Here is an 18,858-nt window from a genome sequence, read left to right as displayed (position 1 = left end):
ACCCCCAACCCAGCTCCGCAATAAAGCGCCGGCTGCCGGGAGGAGGCCGCGGCCTGCTCGCTCTGCCTGCGCCTGTGTGCCTGGGTCCCGCCCGGGGGCCTGCGCCGAGTTCGGCCCCCCGCCTCGCCTCTGCCCTGCGGCTCGAGGACGCGCCAGGACCGGGGGGGGGGGCAAACGCTGTCATGAATAGCGGTCGCTCCCCACCGCTGCTGCGGGAGCCGGGGAGCGATCACAAGGGCACTGCCCTCTTCACAGAAAGGAGCGCTGCCCCCAGGGCTTGGCTTTGGGGCCAGCTGCTCGCTGGGCTCCCACCCAGGCCCAGAGCCCTGCAGCTGGAGGCACTTTGCCATCGGTGCTGCCCTGCAGCTGCGCCACCCATTGCTGTGGGCATGGGCAACGGGCACGTGTCCCCCCTAACGCCGACGCCACCAGCGGCTTTTGCAGGTGCTCGCCAGCCCCATCCTCGCTGCCACCGCCAGCTTCTGAGTCGGGGGGCAGCCCCAGGAGGCACCAGTCGGCCGTGGCTGTGGGGTCGGTTTGGGTTCCTCCCTGGCCCTGCACAGAGGTCCCAGGCGTGAGATCAGCATCAGGTCCAGATCCCTGAGCGTGGCCCTGCCTTGCTCGCGAGCCCTGCTGCAGCAGGATCCCAAGGTTTCAGCCTTGCCAGGGGTCATCCGGGGCCATCCCTGCTCCCTCTGCAGCCCCTTGGGTGCTGGCTGCGCTTGCATCTCAGGCCCAGGCACCCGCCCTCACTCTGGGTCTGGGCATCAGGCCCTCAGACCTCATGGTTTCTAGCAAGTGGCATGGTCTGGGGGCTTTTCTGTGCTTCCTGGAGTGGGTTTTGAGTGGGACGGGTGCAAGGCACATCATAACTGACCAGAGTAGCAAAGCTTCAGGTGGGGTCCCTGGGTGCAGCTTGTGGCATGGTACAAGTTTGTACCACTGCAAAATCCATCTACTGGCCTGGAAAACTCGCATCCAAGAGTCATAAAGGAGTCAGCCGAGGCATCTGACTCCTTTGTGGCACAGGTAAGGCGGTATGGGGGATTCCATGCGGCTGTACAGGGCAACGCCAGTGCTGCCTGTTTACTTAACAAGAGAGGAGTTGGAGAGGGCGCCCTGCTGTCCCCGGCACCCAGCGTGGCTAAACAAGTGTAAAGGCTAATTGGGGACCCAAGCAGCAGAGAATTGGGGGCTGAACATAACAGTGTTGCAGGGTTTTTGGAAATGGGGGGGGCTTTTTGGCAGGCCTTCATCTAGATGGGTTTACAGGTCTGCCTGATGCAAGTAGCATCCTCTCCACTTACTGTCATGCAGATGCAGCAAAGCAGGTTTAGGCGGGATCCAGAAAACACTCCTTCATGTGAGAGAGATGTCAGGGGCCCTTGGGATTTTTTGCCTTTTTCAGAGGCACGGGGGGTTGCTGCAGCCCAGCCTGGGGATTGGCACAGCCTTGTCCCCATGCGAGCCTGAGCCTGGGTGAAGTCCAAACACACTGGCTGCAGGGGCATGCACTTTGTACTGCAAGCACAGGGCGCAGCTGCATTGCCAGCAGCAGCAGATGCTTCTCGAGGGGCAGGGAGCAGCCCGCAGCCCTCCTGCAGCGGGGCAGAGTGCCGGGAGCTGGGTGGGACAGGCAGGGGCTCCAGCTTATGGCTCCCAGGCTCTGCCCAACTGCCCCAGGCCTTGTGCAAGCAGCTGGGTGGGTCCTCCTGGACATTGTGGTTACAGGAACCAGGGCCTGGGAAAAGCCCTTAGCACCCACCTGCAGCCAGTGCCCTGCAGCACCCATCACGGGCCAGGCATGTCGAGGAGCCTTGGCAGTGCCAGAAGGGGCCTGGAGGCTGGTGTGAGCAGGGACCATGGCCTCAGCACAGCTGCGGGTTGCTCTGCCCAGATGTGGGCTGCAGCCATGCTCTGTGCCTGGCAGCCACGCCAACAAGTGCGGGCTGTGGCCATAGCAGGAGCCCAAGTGATGCCTTCTGTGGGCTTAGCTGGTACGTGGGCACCAAGCGTGGCTGCAGCCGAGGCCTCAGTACATCAAACACCCTTTGCAACAGCAGGACCCTGCCAGCCCTCAGCCCCCCACCCAGCGCAGGGTTGGGCGCGCTCAGTGTTTGGCCTGGGGGTCGGGCACATGGCACGGTGGTAGGAACAAGGCAGACAAGGATGGGCCAGACAGGGACCGTCCTGCCTGGAGCTGGGGCTGGACTAGGTGTGAGGGCCATGGGGCCCTGCTGGCCTCGCTCTGCTGTGTTTCTGGGCAGTGTTTAAGCCACGCAGAGGAGCCTGGGACAGTTGTGTAAATGCTGCTGGTCAAGGCCACAGGGATCAGGCCTGGCCCAGCACACGTCCCTGCGTGCGGGGTCAGTAGCCCAGAAGCCTGGGAGGTCGCTGTGGCAGAGCAAGCACGGGCCTTGCTGTGCCTAGAGCAGCGGTTCTCCTCCTCGTGTACCAGGACCCATTGGTAAACATCGAGGGCCAGTGTAGACCCCTCACTCCTCACCTGCTGGCCCCAGCCCCCCAGCGTGTGGAGCAGAGGGCCCCAAGCAGCCCCTTGCAGGCTGGAGCTCTGCCGGCCTTCAAAGAAAAGCCAATTTCCCAGGTTTTTCTCCGTTAAAGGAGAACCCATTTTTAAAACTTGTTTATGCTCATTTATTTTTAAGGGAAACTTTTCATGTCCCAAGTCAAATCAGCCAAATCGCCTCCAAATTGAGTCGTTCAAGAACCATATGTGCCCCTACTACCAGTAAGCATCCTCCACCCCGTCCTCAGGCTTCAGATACTTCCAAATACTTTGGCGGGCAGGCCCAAGTCTCGGGGTTCAGCTGCCCCGGGTTTTGCTTGGCCACAGGAACAACCCGTAGGCTGGGAAACGCTGGCCTAGAGCATCGCCGCCCAGCGCAGCGGCTGCCCAACCTCTCCTTGAACACCTCTGGTGAGGGAGGGTCCCGCGCCCCTGGCCTCCCACAGCCTCCCCGCTCCGACACTGAAGACATCTTTTCCTGATCTCAGCCTAAACCTTTGCTGCAACATCAAGCTGTTGGTCTGCGGCCTTCTGTCAGCAGCAAAGGTGCTTTCCCACTTCCTCGGGGCAGCCCCTCCAGGACCGGAGACGGAGGCAGAGCAGCTGTTGAGCAGCTCCTTTTGCACGGAGGTGTCCCAGAAGCTGCTTGTGCAGCCACATCGGTGTCTCGCCCTTTTTGCTCTTCCGTCGTGCTGGGAGTTTCTCGCTGGGCTTCCAGTACTGCCCCCACCGTGCGCCCAGCCCTCCTGGGGGGCCTCTGCCCTTCACTCTCTCCTCTCCATTGAAGGAGAGCAAAGGGAGGGACCTCACAAGGGCACATCCAGGCGACGCTGATCCTGCCAGGTGTGTGGCTGCATTGGGAGCTGGGTCATGAGGGATAGGGACGTGCCCCAGACCCCGGGCGGGCGACAGGCCCTGTGCAGCAGGGGCTGTGAGGATGCCAGGCCCAGCCCCCTGCCCTGGGCTCAGGCCTGCTCTCACTCAGAGAAACCCCTGGACAAGAAGGCACGTCGGCCCAGAGACCCTGCAGTGCTCACCCCTGGGCGGGGCTGGACTCACTTGCCCCAGGCAGCACCTCTGCCCAGCTTCACCCTGTACCATTGTACCTGGGCAGCTCTGCCCTTTGGTATCAGCCCCTCTGGCTTCCCCAGCTGCCTGCGGTGCCCAGGGTCCCCACGCTCAGACCCAAGGAGCAGGGACAGCAACTCCAGGCTGTGCCGGGTGCCCTGGACTCGCTCTGCTCTGGCTGGCTCGCGCACCAGCTCTGCCATCGCCTTCCCTGGTGCTGCAGGGGCAGCGCGCCAGGTTGCTGGGCTGCATTGATGTAGCTCCCTGCCCTCCTCCTGGAGCATCTGTGGCTGCAGTTGGGCTGTACCCCTGCTCCAGAGGCAGCTGCTGCCAGCAGTCAGCCTGGGCACAGGGCCCTGCTCGGGAAGGGCCAAACTCCTGCAGACCCACGGGCATCCCTGTTAGCATAGGGGGGGGAGCAGCCACACGCTGCCCTGAGCCTGCACAGCCTCTCCCAGGCTGATGGCCAGGCCTGGCTCATGCAGACAGGCACCGGTGCCAGCTGCTCCCCATGCCCGTGCCCTTTTGCTCGGAGAGGCCGCAGCCAGCGTGCCCCAGGCCACTGGCAGCCCCAGGTCCCTGGCTCTTGCCAGGCAGGGTGGGCACGCAGGTGCACCAGGCCCAGCAAGACCAAACGGGCATGCAGCGCCAGAAGCCCCTGCAACCTCCCCCTTGCTTTCCACCCCCTGGCCCGGGGGATGTGCAGGGGCCAGGCTGGGCCAAACGCCTCTTGGCCCAGTTTCCCCTGGTGTCCAACCAGGCCTGGCCTGGAGGCCAGTTTTGCGGGCAGGGAGCAAAGCTGCTTCCCCGCACCCCAGAACGACAGGGCAGCTCCGGCCTTGCCACATGCATCACACCAGCCACAGGCGGGACTCGTAGCGAGGAGCATGTACACCGTGGCCGTGCCCCCAGGCACCGCAGGAGTGCACAGCTGTCCCTGTTGAGCCCCATGCTACAGCTGCACCTGGTACGACAGCAGCACCGGGTCCGGCGCAGGGGTGGAAGGACACAGCTGCTCGTGCCCCCAAGGAGGCCGGCCTCCTTGCAGCCAGGCTGGGGTGAACCTGGGGTGCCCTGGCCAGGGAGCGGACACTGCAGCAGCACCCCGTCTCTCCCAGTGCCCTGGGGCTCTGCTGACCAGCACGGCCCCATAAGCCCTCCCCCCCGCAGGCCTCAGGCAACTCCACGAGGCCTGGGCTGGGAGCCCAGGGGCAAGGCCTGCCCCGCTGCACAGCACCGTGCAACAAGGTGCTGCCATCACACTAGCACCACGCCTGCCCCGGGCCCCGTGGCTCACCTCAGCCTGCAGGGCTGGCAGGACCCTCCCAGTCGGCCACTGACCAGGGACCGCGCAAGGCACTGGGTCTGACCCTGCTGGGAAGAGCAAGAGCCCCTGGCAGGACCCGCTGGGTTTTCCAAGCAGCACCCGTGCCTCCAGGCCAAGCTGGGCTGTGGCCAGCGCCCAGGGCTCGAGGGCAGGCAGCCACACTCCGGCCGGGGAACGAAAGCTTCCTCCTGCACGGCAGGCGTGGTGCAAGCCCAAGGGCAGGGGGTTGCCTGGCACGGCTCCGCGGGAGGGAGCTCCTGCTCCAGGCGGGCAGCGGACTGCAACCACAGGGCTCCCCCATCGCCACCTCGGGATGCAGCACGCTCGTCTCCCATGCACCCCTCAGAGTCTCGCTCCCACTCAGTGCTTGCCCGCACCTGCTGGAAAGGCCTCGAGGGCAGACTGTGCTCGAGGTCCGCGCCGGCCCGACGATCCCTGCAGCCAGAGGTGCGCGGCTCTGGGCTTGTGCCCACCTCCACGCAGGTGTGCGGAAAGGGGCGGTGGCATGGGACGGGAGCCAGGCTTGTCAACTGAGAGCCCAGCCCTAGATGTGGCAGCACAGGCAGGACAGATAAGATTTTATTATTATGAATTTAAATTAAAATCACTTTGCATCTAAAAATGTCTCCCCTGTGGCCGACAGACCAGAACTGATTGCGATCCCGTGCAGAGCCGGCGCGGGGGCCTGGGGCAGACGCACGGGCCCATCCTGCCGGCCGCGCGGGAGGATGGTCAGAGGCCAGGCCAGGCCGTGGGGTGGGGTGGGGCGGGGCGGGGCGGGGCAGGGGGGGGAGGAGAGGGCACTCCTAGGGTGTGGTTCATGCTGGGCAGCTGTGGCTGCCCCTCCCAGACCAGCTGCAGCGAATGGGAGTGGGGGTCCTTGCGCTGGGGAGGGCGATTCCCCTCCCAGCAGTGGGTCCCGTAGGCCCTGCTGCTGGGCCAAGGAGAGGATGGCTTCCAGCTCGCTGCCCCTGGGCCGGGCCAGGCCCTGCAGGTGCCCTGAGGAGACGGGGGGACTTCCAGGGGTGACGAAGCCCTGGCCCCCAGATCCCCCCGAGCCACACCGCCCCCCACCCCTCGCACAGGAGGGGCCCGCTGACCGCCGGAGCATGCGAGGGGCGGGTGGCAGGAGGGAGGACACAGCAATTAAAACGAGCTCTAGAAGGGGCAGTGCCTGGACCGGCCCCTGCACAGGCGGCCTGTGCGCAGCGCGTCCCCCCCAGCAGGCTCCCGGCCTGGGGCAACGCAGCAGCAATCCCCGGCTTCAGCCCGGTGGTGCCTTCACTCGTGGGTGGGGGAGTCGGGCGCGCGCCCCGCTCTGCTCTCCAGGGCCAGCTGCATGCTCCAGATGCTGAGGGGGCGCATGTAGGCCAGCGACCGGAAGAGCTTCCTTTGGCAATAGGCCTCGGGCGTCTGGAAGGCCATGCCCAGCCGCTCCCACACGGTGCGGTAGCAGCCCTCCGCCGTGCGGAAGCCCTCCTGCACCAGGCCCTGCAGCACAGGGGAGAGGGGAGGCGTCAGCGCGCGCCGCCCACCCGGGGAGAAGCGTGGGGACGCACCCGCCGTGCTCACCTCCTGGATCATGGTGGCCGCCAGGGCATACACCACGCCAACCCACACCTCGTTGGACTGCAAGCTGGTGGTGTCCGGGACGCCGTCCGGCCGCATGCCGTTCACGGCTCCCATCGTGCCGTCGGAGAAGCCCATGACATTCATCTCGAAGATTGTCTTCAGTGCGCTGAGGACGTGGCTCTTGGGGAAAACCTGCAGGGACAGACACGTGGCCATCAGCTGGGCTCACCCTGAACCCAGGGTCCCAAGCCTGCCGCCCCTGCACGTGCTCCAGGGACAGGACTCTGCAGGGAGTTCAACACGCCGTGTCGTCCAAGCTGCTGCGCAGCCCAGAGGCAACCATGGCATGCAGCGAAAGCCGTTACCAGAAAGGCCTCGGGGCAACTGGACATGAAGAACCTGCTCCTCCTTGGGACCCGACTTGCAGATTCACCCTCTACGCCGCCCTGCTTCTGATCTGAATGCATCTGGCTTTAACAGGGTCTCGTTCTGCCTTTCCCTGCTAGACTAGGAGGGGCCAAACAGACCTGGCTTGGGTCATAAAGCGGTGGGGAAGGGAGTGAGACGCTAGAAGCCCCCAGGTCAGCTTCTGATGGGGATGGGGACCTCTTGGAGCACCAAATACTCCCAGGACTTGTGCGCAGGGAGGACAGACGTGAAAGCAGCACCGCATGGAGAGAACCAAGTTGAGAAGGATCTACGGGGCCACGCAGGGTCGCGACACGCGAGCAGGGGCCTGTAAGTACCTCTCTGGCTGCAGTGCTGGGGGTGTCAGGCCTACAGCCCCGCGTCTTAACAGGGATACTGAAGAGCCACAAAAATGGGTGGCGGGTTGGATAAGACACTGGGCAGGGACTTAGTGAGCAGCCGCCCTTCAGTTCATGCAAAGCAAACCGACAGAGGAGCCGACTGGCGTCAGTGCCTGCACAGGGAGCGGAGACACGGGTGCCAGAGCTCTCGGCCCGAGCAGGGAAACAAGGCGCACCAAGAAGCAACGGCTGGAAGAAGCAGCTAAACACCTCCCCATGGAAAACAAGGCGCAACCTTTATCAAGTGTCAGGGCTGTGAACTGCGGGAAGGAGCTGCCAAAGGAGGTGGCAGCATCCCCACCTCTTGGTGTTCTCAATTCCCAGCCCAACGCTCTTCTGGAAGAGGCTTCAGGCAAACACAAGTTCTCGAGCTCCGTCCCAGAGTAACCGCTTGAGCCTTGTGGATGGTGCTGCGCTGAGGGCCGGCGGGGACGACCCCGCAGTCAGAGCATCACGGGAAGAACCAGGATTCAGCTGCACCAGGTGCACAGCTGTGCACCTGCACCTGGGGGCCTCGTCAGGATTTCTACTAGGGGCCGGGAGCTCATCAGTTGTCAACCAGAGAAGAAAGACCGTGTGGCATTAGTCATTCGCATTGTACCTATGAGCCACGGATATGATGCAGCCACGAACAAAGCCCGATGAGACTTCAAACTATATGAAAGATGATTAGAGAAAGGCTGGAGGGGGGCTTTTCTCTGTGGCTGCAGGGGACAGGACTAGGAGCAACGGCCTCAAGCTGCAGCAGGGAAAACTGAGGCTGGAGATGTGAGGGAATTTCCCGGCTCTGCGGGGCTCCAGCGCTGCAACAGGCCCCTGGCGAGGCGGTGGGATCCTGGACAGACACGTGGCTGGGGTGGTTTAGTCCAGTGTTTCTCAACCCGTGGGTTGTGAGAATATCTGAAAGGGTCACAAACAAACTTAAAAAATGGATTCTCCTTTAAAGGAGAAAAATGTAGGAAACTGGCTTCTCCCTTGCAGGCTGGCAGAGTTGCTTGGGCCCCCCCGCACACTGGAGGGCTGGGGGGCAGTGGGTTGGGAGTGAGGGACACTGGGTCAAGACTGGCTATTGAGGTTTACAAATGGGTCTTGGTACAAGAAAGGTTGAGAACTGCTGTGAGGGATGATCCTGCCTTGACCAGGGGCTGGACTAAATGCGACACCCTGAGGTCCCTTCCAGGCCCGCTTTGCTAGGATCCCAACACGACCCCAGGACACACGAGGCATTTCCAGGGGAAGCGTGAAGCATTCAGGTCACTGGTGCGGCACGTGCGAGGCGTGTGCGGTTCTAGTCGCCCGCGAGCAGGAGGAACTCAGGCGCGAGCAAGTGCGGAGAAGGGCTGCGAGCGCGATGGGAAACGGACCGGTCTCCACGAGGAAGCCAGAGGAGCTGGGCTTGCCCACCCGGGCAGGGCAAAGGGCCCGGTTGCCACCAGTCAGCACTGCAGGCTGTGAGCGCCTGGGTGGGAGGACAGCCAGCAGGGTTAAAGGACATTGTTGGCACAGGAACAGCTGGGGACAAACTAGTCATCAGTGCAGCTAAGCCCAGAGCCGGAAGACGGGTGCTGCTCATCAGATGAGCGGTTCTGGAGCAGCCTCTCAACCTCAACATGGGGAGGAAATGCCTCCAGGTATCCAACACCAGCAGGCAAGTTTGTGGCGAGGAGGATGACACGGTGCCACAGCAGTGGGGGACTGCGCTCGGGGACTCGGAAGTGCCCCAACGGAGCTGCCGCTAGCGGGTGACCTTCCCCACCCGGAGCCCAGCTGTCCACCGCTGTCCCACGTCAGCACCCTTCTTAAAACACAGGCGTCTGAGCACTGCACGCGGCCCTTCAGTGCGGGTCTCACCAGCGCCAGACAGGTCACCCCCACGTCCCCAGCCTGGTCCCTGGTCGTGCGTCACACTGCAGACTCATACTGAGTCTGTGAGATACCAAGACCCCCAAGTGCTGCCATCCAGCCAGGTGTCCCCCGTTTTGTATTGGTGTTTAAGATTACTCCTCCCGAGTGCAGCACCTTGCCTTTCTCCAGACTGAACCGCATCCTGTCGGCTCCAACCCAGCTTTCCGGTCTGTCGAGACCCTTCTGAATTGTGCTCACATCCTCCAACACGTTTTGTGTCATCTACAAACTTGCTCCAGAAGCTCCCTCTGCCGGCACATGAATCGTTGACAAACACGTTGAACAGCGCCGGGCCCAGGACAGACCCGTGAGACTCCACTTGAAACCGCCTGCCATTCTGACCTGGGCCCATGGCAGGTGGCTTCGAGCGGAGCCTCCTGAGACCGCATCACCCTCGGTGTTCGCGGTCCAGTCCCAAGGGCTGTCCCACCAGGTCTCAGCGATGCCAATCAGACCGCAGTCCTTTTCACAGGCTGCAGCTTCCAACTTGTCTTGTTTGTTCCCCCCACTTCTCACATCTGTGTACATGCATCAGATGCGTTTTGCGCTTCGACTCCTCGCTCCCCTTTTGCTCTGCTTGTTGCAGTCCTGTAGCTCTCCGACCCTTTGCCAGAGCCCAGTTGCTTCTTCGAGTCGTTTCCCCCTCAAGCCCTTCCCCCTCTGGACTGTGCTCTGTTGCTCGATCACCATCCCCCTAGTACAGCCCTTACTAGGTTGGCCAGACTGCACCCCAAGATGCTCATCCCCATTCTCATCAGATGGACCTCATTTCCTGACAGCAGCCTTCTTCCCAAGAACATCCGCCCATTGTTGAAGCAGCCAAAGCCTTCATGTCGACACCACCGTCTCAGCCACGCGTTCACTGCCTGGACCCCCGCCTTCCACGGGAAGGATCGATGAGACCACCACTCGTGCTCCATGCTCCTTAATCCTTCTGCCCAGAGCCTCGTAGTCGCCTCTGATCTGGTCAGTGTCATTCCTGGAAGTATTGCTGGTCCGTACAAGGGCAAGCAGGAAGGGGCAGCGGTCCACAGGATGGGCGAGCTTTGGCTGTCTCTCTGCGACGTCCTGAATTTGGGCGTGACAAACTGGATGACAAATTGGTGGTGCTGTGCCTCGTAGAAGGGAGTCACCAACCACCCTGCTCTTCTCTTCCTTGTTGGTGCCGTGGTCCAGGAGCCCGTCCTTGGGGCCGTGCACTTCCTCTGTCCAGGCCGCTGCCTCCCTTGCCTCGTGCCTGCAGATGTCCTCTCCTCTGCCTCTTCCTCAGCAGCTCCACCGCAGGGTTCGAAAGCAATTGCTGACTTCACTCCATGCCTCCTCAATCCTGGGGGCCTCCGTCTTTTAGTCACGTGCTGCCACCTCCTCGCTGCCCTTTGGCCTCTCCAATACCAGCCTCTTGTAACTCTTCTCCAAGTCTTCTTCCTGGTCCTGGGTGCAATGCAGCGTGGTGGGCACCCTTGCTTCCAATCTGTGAATCTTCTCCCCTCAGGGCACACACCAGCTTGCACGCGGTGCAGATGAAGCGCTCCTGACCCTCCGGGAGAAATACGAACATGGCACAACCCACATAGGTCGCAACAGCTGACCCAGACTCCATTTGCGCCTCCTTTGCTCCCTGGAGCGCACCTATGCTGTAAGGATAAAGAGAGAGGGAGGAAAACAACACAAGAGCCTGCACGCCAAGCACCTGCACCAGGGTCCTGGTGCCACGCTCCCACCTATGCCCGCAGTCTCCTGCTCCCCGGCTCCCTCCTGGGTGAGCTCCTTGGGCAGACTCCTTCTCCATTCACTGCCTTTTCCCAGAGGGCTCCTGCCAGCCTTTGCAGACTTGTCCTGTGTTCCTGGGCCCCAAGTGCAGGGCTCTGCCTTCCAGAAACAGTTTAAACAGGCCCAGCAAACCGGGCAATCCAGACCAGACCACAGAGCTGCCCTACCCCTGCTCTCTTCCATCCCTGCAGCCTGCATGTTATCAGCAACTACTACAAATCAGCAGTGATCTTTACACTCGCTGCCAGATCACTGCTGAATAGTGCTGGGCATCGTGCTCATTGCAAAAGAGCTACTGGAGACATCCTCTCGGTGGGTGTGGATTTCCCACTGCCAGCAACTCCCCGAGATGTGCTGGGTAGCCAGTTCACGCTCCGTTTGAATGCCTGGAAAGCGCACATCAACCGTTCTGATTACAAAATCAGCACTTTTTGGGGAACCAGGTCAAATGCCTCCCAGAAATCCCAGCCAGCTACATCTGTGCAGTTCCCTCTAGCACCAAACCTGTAACCTCCGCGCAGAACCCGACTGGCTTAGTTTGACGACCCCTGCTTTTCCTCAGCCTGTGCTACCAGTGCTAATTATATGCACAGCTTTTAATTCCCCATCAGTTGAGTCAGCTTTTCCATTATTTTGCCTGGGACTGGGCCAGGGCTGCAGTCACCAGGCTCGGCCTGCTCACCCGTCCTGAGCAGAGGCACACAGCAACTCTCCGTCAGCCCCCGGGGATGCCTCACAGTTCACAGAGTTATTAGATACTCATTTATTTGGGGTGGGGGAAGGGAGGAGGAGGGTCACCTGCAAAGCGCCTAAAAAAAGAAGAAAAGGGGAAAAAAGAGAGGCCAGCACGATGATGTTGCTCTTAACAGGAGGGAAGTGACAGCAGGCTGAAGCTCCTCCGTCCGGCTCCGGGAGGAGCGACAGCACCCCCAGCGTGAAGAGCACTCCTGCGTGTGTGCGCGTGTGGGGAGGGAGGGGTTAGACAGACTTTTCCTCCAGGCTGTTATTCAAGCACGCACCCTTCAGGCCCCGGCGCCTGCCCCCTTCTCCAGAGCCTGCCTCAGGAGCCCACCTGTTCCGTCCAGCTGAGCTCACTCAGGCCATTACAGAAGTCCCCGAGCCCTTCCCAGCTGTGTCCAGAAGCCAGGCCAGCCAGCTGGCTGCAGGCGCCTGGTTCCCAGAGGGACGGATCGCAGCCTCGCACAAAGGCAGAGATGACCCTAATAGATGCTGTGCTGCTACTGGACTGAGAAGTCCTCCTGCTTCTTCCCAAACACCGACCGCTGCTGCTTTCCTGCTCTGTCGTCAAGAATTTCACCACCCTCTTGTAATGGGGCTGACGCCTTTCCACCCTTCATGCCCGTGTCGACCGCTGCCTCCCCACACTTCATCTGCACTGCTACACACGGGCTTATTTCCAACTGCTGCCCTCACTTCCCCTCCTTGCCACGATGGGCTTTAACCACAACTCGCCCTGCGCAGCGGTGGGGCTTTGGCCATCTGATAACTGGTTCTTAGATGGCTCCCATCTTCGCTCGCATCTTTTCCCCCCAATGAATTGTACTTGTAATTTTCCTTGGCTTGTCATGCATATCGCTGTGCTGAGAACAGATACCCACAGGAGACTGCTAGAAACTGCACGGCTGTAGCTGTATCCTGCGACCCAGTAGGTAGCTGGCGTCCAGCTAGAGCAGCCCAGGGTGCTGCTGGCTGCCCTCCTCCTGCCAGTGCCCAACGTGCAGGAGGGAGCTCTTGGCTCCCTTTGGCCCAGTCCCCTGCGCTCCTCTGACCCACAGCAGCCAGGACCCAGGAGGCCGCTTGCAGCCCCAGACATTTCCCACCCCAGGATGCAGATACTTGCCCCAACAGGGCCTCACAGGGGCTCTCACCTCAAACTCCCCTTGGCCCAGGCCGCAAGCCCGGAGAAACCACTGGCCTGCACACTGGTCCGACATGATGCTGGTGGAAGAGATGCCCTTGCTGCTGTCGTAATTGTAGTATTTGCCTGGGGAGTGAGAACAGAGTCAGGCTCCTGGGCTGCCACACCACACCACACCACACCACGACGCCATCAAGGGTTGCTCGCACACAGCCTGCATCCCAGGGTGCAAGACAGAGGCTTGCCCCAAGCAGCGCAGCGCAGCGCAGCGCCCACCGCGATGGGCTGGGCTCGGCACCCTGCCCGGACGCACCGTTCCACAGCAGCCTCTCAAAGGCCTCCGAGCCCTTCTGCAGGATGGCGCTGTACTTGTGCAGGACCCCGCCGTCGTCCAGGATCTCCGCCATCTTGCACATCATGCAGACAGCTGCCAGCCACAGGCTGCCACAGTAGGCACTGCCAAAGCAGAGGAGATGAGGCCAATTTGCTGGTGCCCGCTTTGCCCTCCTCCCCACCCTGTTTGCATCGGTGACTTGGTCACCTGCCCTGCCCCGGCCCCCAGGATGCTCACCTGGCTCCAGTTGCCACCCACGCGTCGTAAGTCTGGTCGGCAAAGCCAGCGTTTTCGATAAGCCCGTCGTTGTCGGTGTCGAATTTCAGCTCAGAATCCATCACTGCCTATGGGACGGGCAGAGTCTCAGTCCTGCTTCCCTCCCACTGCCCTGCCAGGGCCCTTCTCTGTTTCCAGAGAGGACGGGTGTCTTCCGGGGGAGATGAAAGCTCATTCCTGCCCCGCTGCAAGCTGCCTTCCCCCCACGGCCTGCTCCGCATCGCATCGCACGCAGCCTGTCTGGGCTGAGCAGGAGCGGGCTGTACCTGACAGACAGGCCACATGTCCCGCAGGTAGGTGGAGTCGTGGGTGAGGTAGTAATCGCGATACACCTGCAGCACAAACTTCAGGTTCAGGTCCTTCCAGCTGGCCGTGTCGTGGATCAGGTAGGCGTTGACGTGCTGCCATGGCTCGTCACCTGGGCACCAAGCACAGGGCAGCTGCCGGAGGCCTCCCGGGACCAGGCGCCCCATGGCTGTGCCTGCCCCACACCCCAGCTGGTCCCCGTCACGGTAGCACCCCCACGTGCCACGCAGCGAGCTGACACGGAGACAGGCTCCCTCCTGCAGAAGGGGCTCCCCCTGGAAGGGCTCCCTGCCATATGTCCATGCACTATCCCCCTCACCCCCCAACCTGTGGAAGTATCCTCCTGCCCACACAGCACGCCTGGGGGAAGAGGGACAGTCCCTGGATCTCCGGAGACGCTCCCTAACAGCCAAGTGTTTGGCTGGGAGCTCGGAGCAAAGGACAGGCTGCTGGGAACAGCCCCATGGGACTCCCCAGCCCTTACACGGGGTAAGGACCCTTACTGGGCTCCCCGATGTCATGCGGCACGACGTTCTTCAGCTTCACTTGGGCCGTCTGCCCGTTCATGAGGTACAGCCGGGGCTGCGTGTCCTCGTTCAGCACCGCGGCAGCTAAGGAGAGCACAGGTCAGCGACCAGGGAGCTAGCAGGCTTTCCAAGCGAGCGACACTCCTGCCATGCAGCACCAAGGGCCTTCCCACGCCCCCACCGCACGCCTGCCTCCGGCTTCAGCCTTCCGCGCAGGGGCTGGCTCAGGTGCGTGGCCCTGGGCTGGGGGGCCAGTTGTGCTAGGACCTCTCCTGGGGAGGGCACGAGACCAAAGAGGCTGTCCCAGGCTCCTGTCAGAGGGCGTCACAGGACCCCCAGGCTAGGCTAGCGCTGCAGACCCCAACCATTACAGCCCAAGGGCCCAGATCCAGAGCCCTCCCCTGGTCCCCCGCCCCGTGGTGCTCCATTCACACAGCTTGGAGGCAGCAAAATAAGTGAAGGCCAGGGCAGGCGGCACAGCAGAGTGGGTCTGAGCCCCTCCGGCAGCCCCTGGGAAGGGGGAGCGGCTGCATCATGGCTGCTCTCCCACCCTCCACGCGCCACGACCAGCTGGCCAAGTCAGGGCATCCTGGTCTCACTTCCTTCCTCTCTGGGGGCCGGGGAGGAGGGGAACCAGCTGTGCACAACCCTCCCACGGGCTCAGGCAGAACCTGCCCTGCTCTCCGGGGTCCCTCGGGGAAGCAGGCAACGGGGCAGCCAGCGGCTTCGGTACAGAGCTGCTATGGCTCGGCGCTCTGGGGCGGGCAGGGGGCTGCTGGGAAGCGGTGCCCCATCCAGGTAGCGGCTCCACACTGAGGGCACCAGCTGTCCAGCTCTGCACGCGTTTCCTCCAGCACAGCTGCTGCACCGCTGGCCAGCGTGTCTGCTGAGGGGCCGGGACCGGGCAATGCTCACCAATGTCGTACTGCAGGCTGATTTCCAGCTTCGGCCACAGCATGACGAGAGCAAAGGAGGCATAGAAGTGGACGTCGTAGGTGTTGTACATGCGGTACTCCTGCCCTGGGGACCCAGCGGAGACCGTGAGGGGGGGGCTGGCCAGAGCTCCCCTCCCACCCAGCGAGGGCAGGGCCTGCCCGCCCTGGGAGCTACCAGGGTCGAGGCAGAGGAGAAGGGTGCCCAGGGCTCAGCCGAGAGGGGTGAAGCTGGGGCAGGCGCTCAGGCCGCCAGTTACCTTCCAAGTACGCAAACCGTCCGTACTCCTGCAGGACGGGGAAGAGCTGCGACAGGCCTGCCCCCCTCGGACCCTGCACGTCCTCTGCGCAGGCCTCTGGGGGCAGCTCCACCCAGAGCGTCCCGCCGTCCGCCAGGAAGTACAGCTCGTTGAAGAGGGCCGACTTGTACCAGGGAGGCAGCTCGCTGCGGGGCAAGGGGGCACTCAGCCATGGAGGCAGTCGTGCCCACAGCCACAGCCCGTGCCCCCCTGCGCAGTGAATCGCTGGGGGTGGAGCACGCTGCAAGGCACACACACTTGTGCAACCCAGCCGGCAGCGTGCAGAGAGGAGAGCAGACGGCCGAGGGACGCACAGAGCCCCGCGCCCAGCTCTGGCAGCTGCGCAGCGGGCGCTCACGCACAGCTCAGCTCAGCTCAGCTCGTGGAGCTACGGAGCCGCAGCTTCACCCAGTCGGGAGGGGCGCACGGCTCAGGCCAGCAGGGCCCTGACCACCCCAGGCCTTTCCGACAGCCGGAGCACAGCCCGTCGCAGCAGCTCTGCGCGCCGGGTCCAGGGTGGCCCAGACAGGTCGTGGTTCGAGGCCCCACTCAGCAGCAAAGCCTCTGGGTCCCAGCCCTGCCCCGGACAGCTGGGCTCTGGGGCTGAGGGAACGCACAGAGGGAGACCGGGCCCTGGGAGCCTCTGGGTCTAGCACCCGCCCTCCCACTCCAGGCACGGGGCTCCCGGCCCAGGACGAGGGGAGTGCGGTCGTCCCGTGACATGCCCATGGTGACACTGCAGCCCCCCTCCAACGTCCCTGCACCCACACATGGCAGGGGAGGATGTGCGTCCCTGAGCTTCAGGTCTGGGGGGCTGGCCGGCCAGCCAGCTGCGGGGATGCAGGGCTCTGCCCCATGCTGAAGGGGTCAGCAGCTGCACAAAGCCCAGGTCTCCCACCAAACCCCCTCCGCGTGCCCTGTAAAGGGATCCCTCTTCCCTGGCTCGGAGACCTGAGCTGCCTGCCCAGCAGGCACCCCGCAGCCCGTGCCGTCCCTGGCCCCTACAGACCGCACCTGTCCTCCAGGATGGGCTTCTGCCAGGCCTCGATCTTCTCCTCCCACTGCTCGTAGTGCGTCAGCGCATAGTGGGAAAGGGCAGGGCCAGCGTCGCCGCTGCTGCCAAAGTAGCGTGTGTACCGCCTGTAGGACAGACAGACAGACCGCTCGGCGCGAGCCCGGCACAAGGCAGGGAGCCAGGGGCTGCTGACCCCAGCCTGTCTGGGCAGGGAAGATGGAAGAGCACCTGCCTGCTGCCCCAGAACAGACCACCCGTCCCAGCCAGCACGGGGAGTCTGGCCAGGACCCCACCGCTACCACCGGGCAGGTTTCCACTTCCCAGGGCAACGGGCTCAACCCTGCCCCAGTACCAAGCAGCAGGCGGGGAGGCGGGCCGCTCGCCCCGCAGCAGGGGCTGCGCTCTCTCGAGGCACCAGGCACGGCTGCGGTGCTGCACAGCTGGGACGGGCACTGCACCTCTCCGGCCTGGCCACGGGGCGTCACTGTGAGCCACGGCTGCCGGCTAGGCTGGCCCTGCCGCACAGGATTCCCCACCCTCCGCCTCTCCCTTTGTGCTGAGGACACGGAGGGGCCGTGGGGCACACAGCTGGTGTCTCAAAGCTGAGGCAGCCAGACGAGGAGCAAAACGGTACGAGGAGATACTAGAGTCACTGACGTCCATGCCAGGAAGGACCACAATATCGGTGCCCACTGTGCCCTGTATGAGGCAAGGCAACTGCCCCGGGCTGAGCCCAAGCAGGTCCGTTACAGCAGCATTTCTCAACCCATGGGTCACAACAATATTTCAAAGGGCTCCGAGCAAGTGCCATAAAAATGCACGAAAGCATGGGTTTTCCCTTGCAGGCTGGCAGCACCGCAGCCTGCGAAGGGGCTGCTTGGGACGTGGTGGTCAGCATGCAGCCAGGCAGGATGACGGGAGCAGCCCCAATAGCCGGATGAAGGTAAGTGTATGGGAGCAGGGGGTGGAGGGCCAGGGTGGGTGCGTGTGGCCAGGTGCCGAGGCTGCAGCAGGGCAGGGGGAGGTGCAGGTTGGGACAAGCCATTATCTTTGCAAAGGGGTCCTGGTACAAAAAAGGCTAACAACCGCTGCATTAGAGGGAGAGGTCTAAGTGGCCGGTGCTGGTGAACCCCCCTCAGCCCTGCCCAGGGGATTCTCCAAGGCATTCAACTACAGCACGCGTGGCCACGGGAGCCCAAGCGCAGGGGGGCTGCTGCAGAGGCTCGTGCAGGGGTACACAGCAACAGGGCCAGAGGCACGTTCCCTGGTCTGAAGCCTGCGTGGACTGGGGGGTGGTCCCTGCCACACAAACACCGCCCCGCTCTGGCCGGCTGGGGCTGGGGCGCTAGTGCGGAGCCCCTTGGTGGCATGGGGGGGCAACGGTGCCAGGCAGCCATCGAGGCGCGAGAGGGGGTGAGGGGTCCCACTGACCCACAGGAGGGGGACACGTGGCTCGCTGAGTGCAGTCTGGCAGCACAGTGAGCCTGGAGAATCAGGGCACCCACCTGAGATGCATCTTCTCCTTCGAGCCAAAGTGAATACAAGGCATGTCCCACGCCAGGGCCAGCTCCACCGATCCGTGCCCCCGGGCAGGCACCGTGCACCGGGCACACACGGCCGCAGCAGTCGCCTCCCCTTTCTCTGTGTGGCTGCTCTTGCCTGCCAGGTAAGACATGCACATGCTGAGCAATCAAGGGCTCTCCTCCACCTTGACAGGTGTCCCGTCCCACAGGACAGTGCTGCCAGGAGTACACGGCCTGCTTCCACCTGGCCAAACAGCCCAATGGCACGTGCCCCAGGGAGCATTACAGAGGTGGAGCGAGCGGCGCCTGGAGCAAGGAAGGGGCAGGCAGAGGTAGGAGGCAGCCTGACGGAGGGGTCAGACAGCGGTGCCGGAGCAAACCGACAGTTGCTAGTTCTAACCAGGGGCAAAGGTTTTTGGACCAACTGTATTGTTGGGAAACCTGTTTGACAAGTGCCGAGCACAAAACACCCACCACCTTCACTTCAGCTGCTCCACGCCCCGAAGCTGGTTCAGCATCTCTCCTCAGTATAGTCAGTCCAATAAAAGTATCACAAAAACCTCTTGCCTCTCCACATTTCCTGGACTGCCCGGGCTACAATAACGCTCTGACCCTACTACGTCTAACCCGTACCCAGACAAGTTGTGTGGCAGTAACCTTGTGAATCCTCCGAATGCGCCAGGGGATTCCTAGGCAAACAACACCTAAGGGGGGGTCGGACTCGATGATCTATTGAGGTCCCTTCTGACCCTAACATCTATGAACACCTGGTTAATACCGTTTTGACTT

General features: G+C 62.7%; 1 protein-coding gene across 1 annotated transcript in view; it reads right to left on the bottom strand.

The window, feature by feature from the left end:
* GBA2 (glucosylceramidase beta 2) overlaps positions 1-18,858 on the bottom strand; it is a 35,220-nt gene continuing 16,362 nt past the window's right edge. The window contains exons 8-18 of the mRNA XM_025193480.1: positions 18,052-18,205; positions 16,546-16,671; positions 15,493-15,677; positions 15,216-15,320; positions 14,277-14,384; positions 13,734-13,885; positions 13,429-13,535; positions 13,171-13,313; positions 12,868-12,983; positions 6,495-6,686; positions 1-6,413 (exon numbers count right to left, since the gene is read on the bottom strand). Coding sequence (XP_025049265.1) covers positions 6,204-6,413; positions 6,495-6,686; positions 12,868-12,983; positions 13,171-13,313; positions 13,429-13,535; positions 13,734-13,885; positions 14,277-14,384; positions 15,216-15,320; positions 15,493-15,677; positions 16,546-16,671; positions 18,052-18,205 — 1,598 coding nt within the window. The 3' untranslated portion in view covers positions 1-6,203. The remainder of the gene's footprint in view (positions 6,414-6,494; positions 6,687-12,867; positions 12,984-13,170; positions 13,314-13,428; positions 13,536-13,733; positions 13,886-14,276; positions 14,385-15,215; positions 15,321-15,492; positions 15,678-16,545; positions 16,672-18,051; positions 18,206-18,858) is intronic.

Source organism: Alligator sinensis, unplaced genomic scaffold, assembly GCF_000455745.1.
Source record: "Alligator sinensis unplaced genomic scaffold, ASM45574v1 scaffold206_1, whole genome shotgun sequence".
NCBI lineage: Eukaryota > Metazoa > Chordata > Crocodylia > Alligatoridae > Alligator > Alligator sinensis.
The sequence above is the reverse complement of the archived record's forward strand: the minus strand, read 5'-3'. Positions and strand labels throughout refer to the sequence as shown.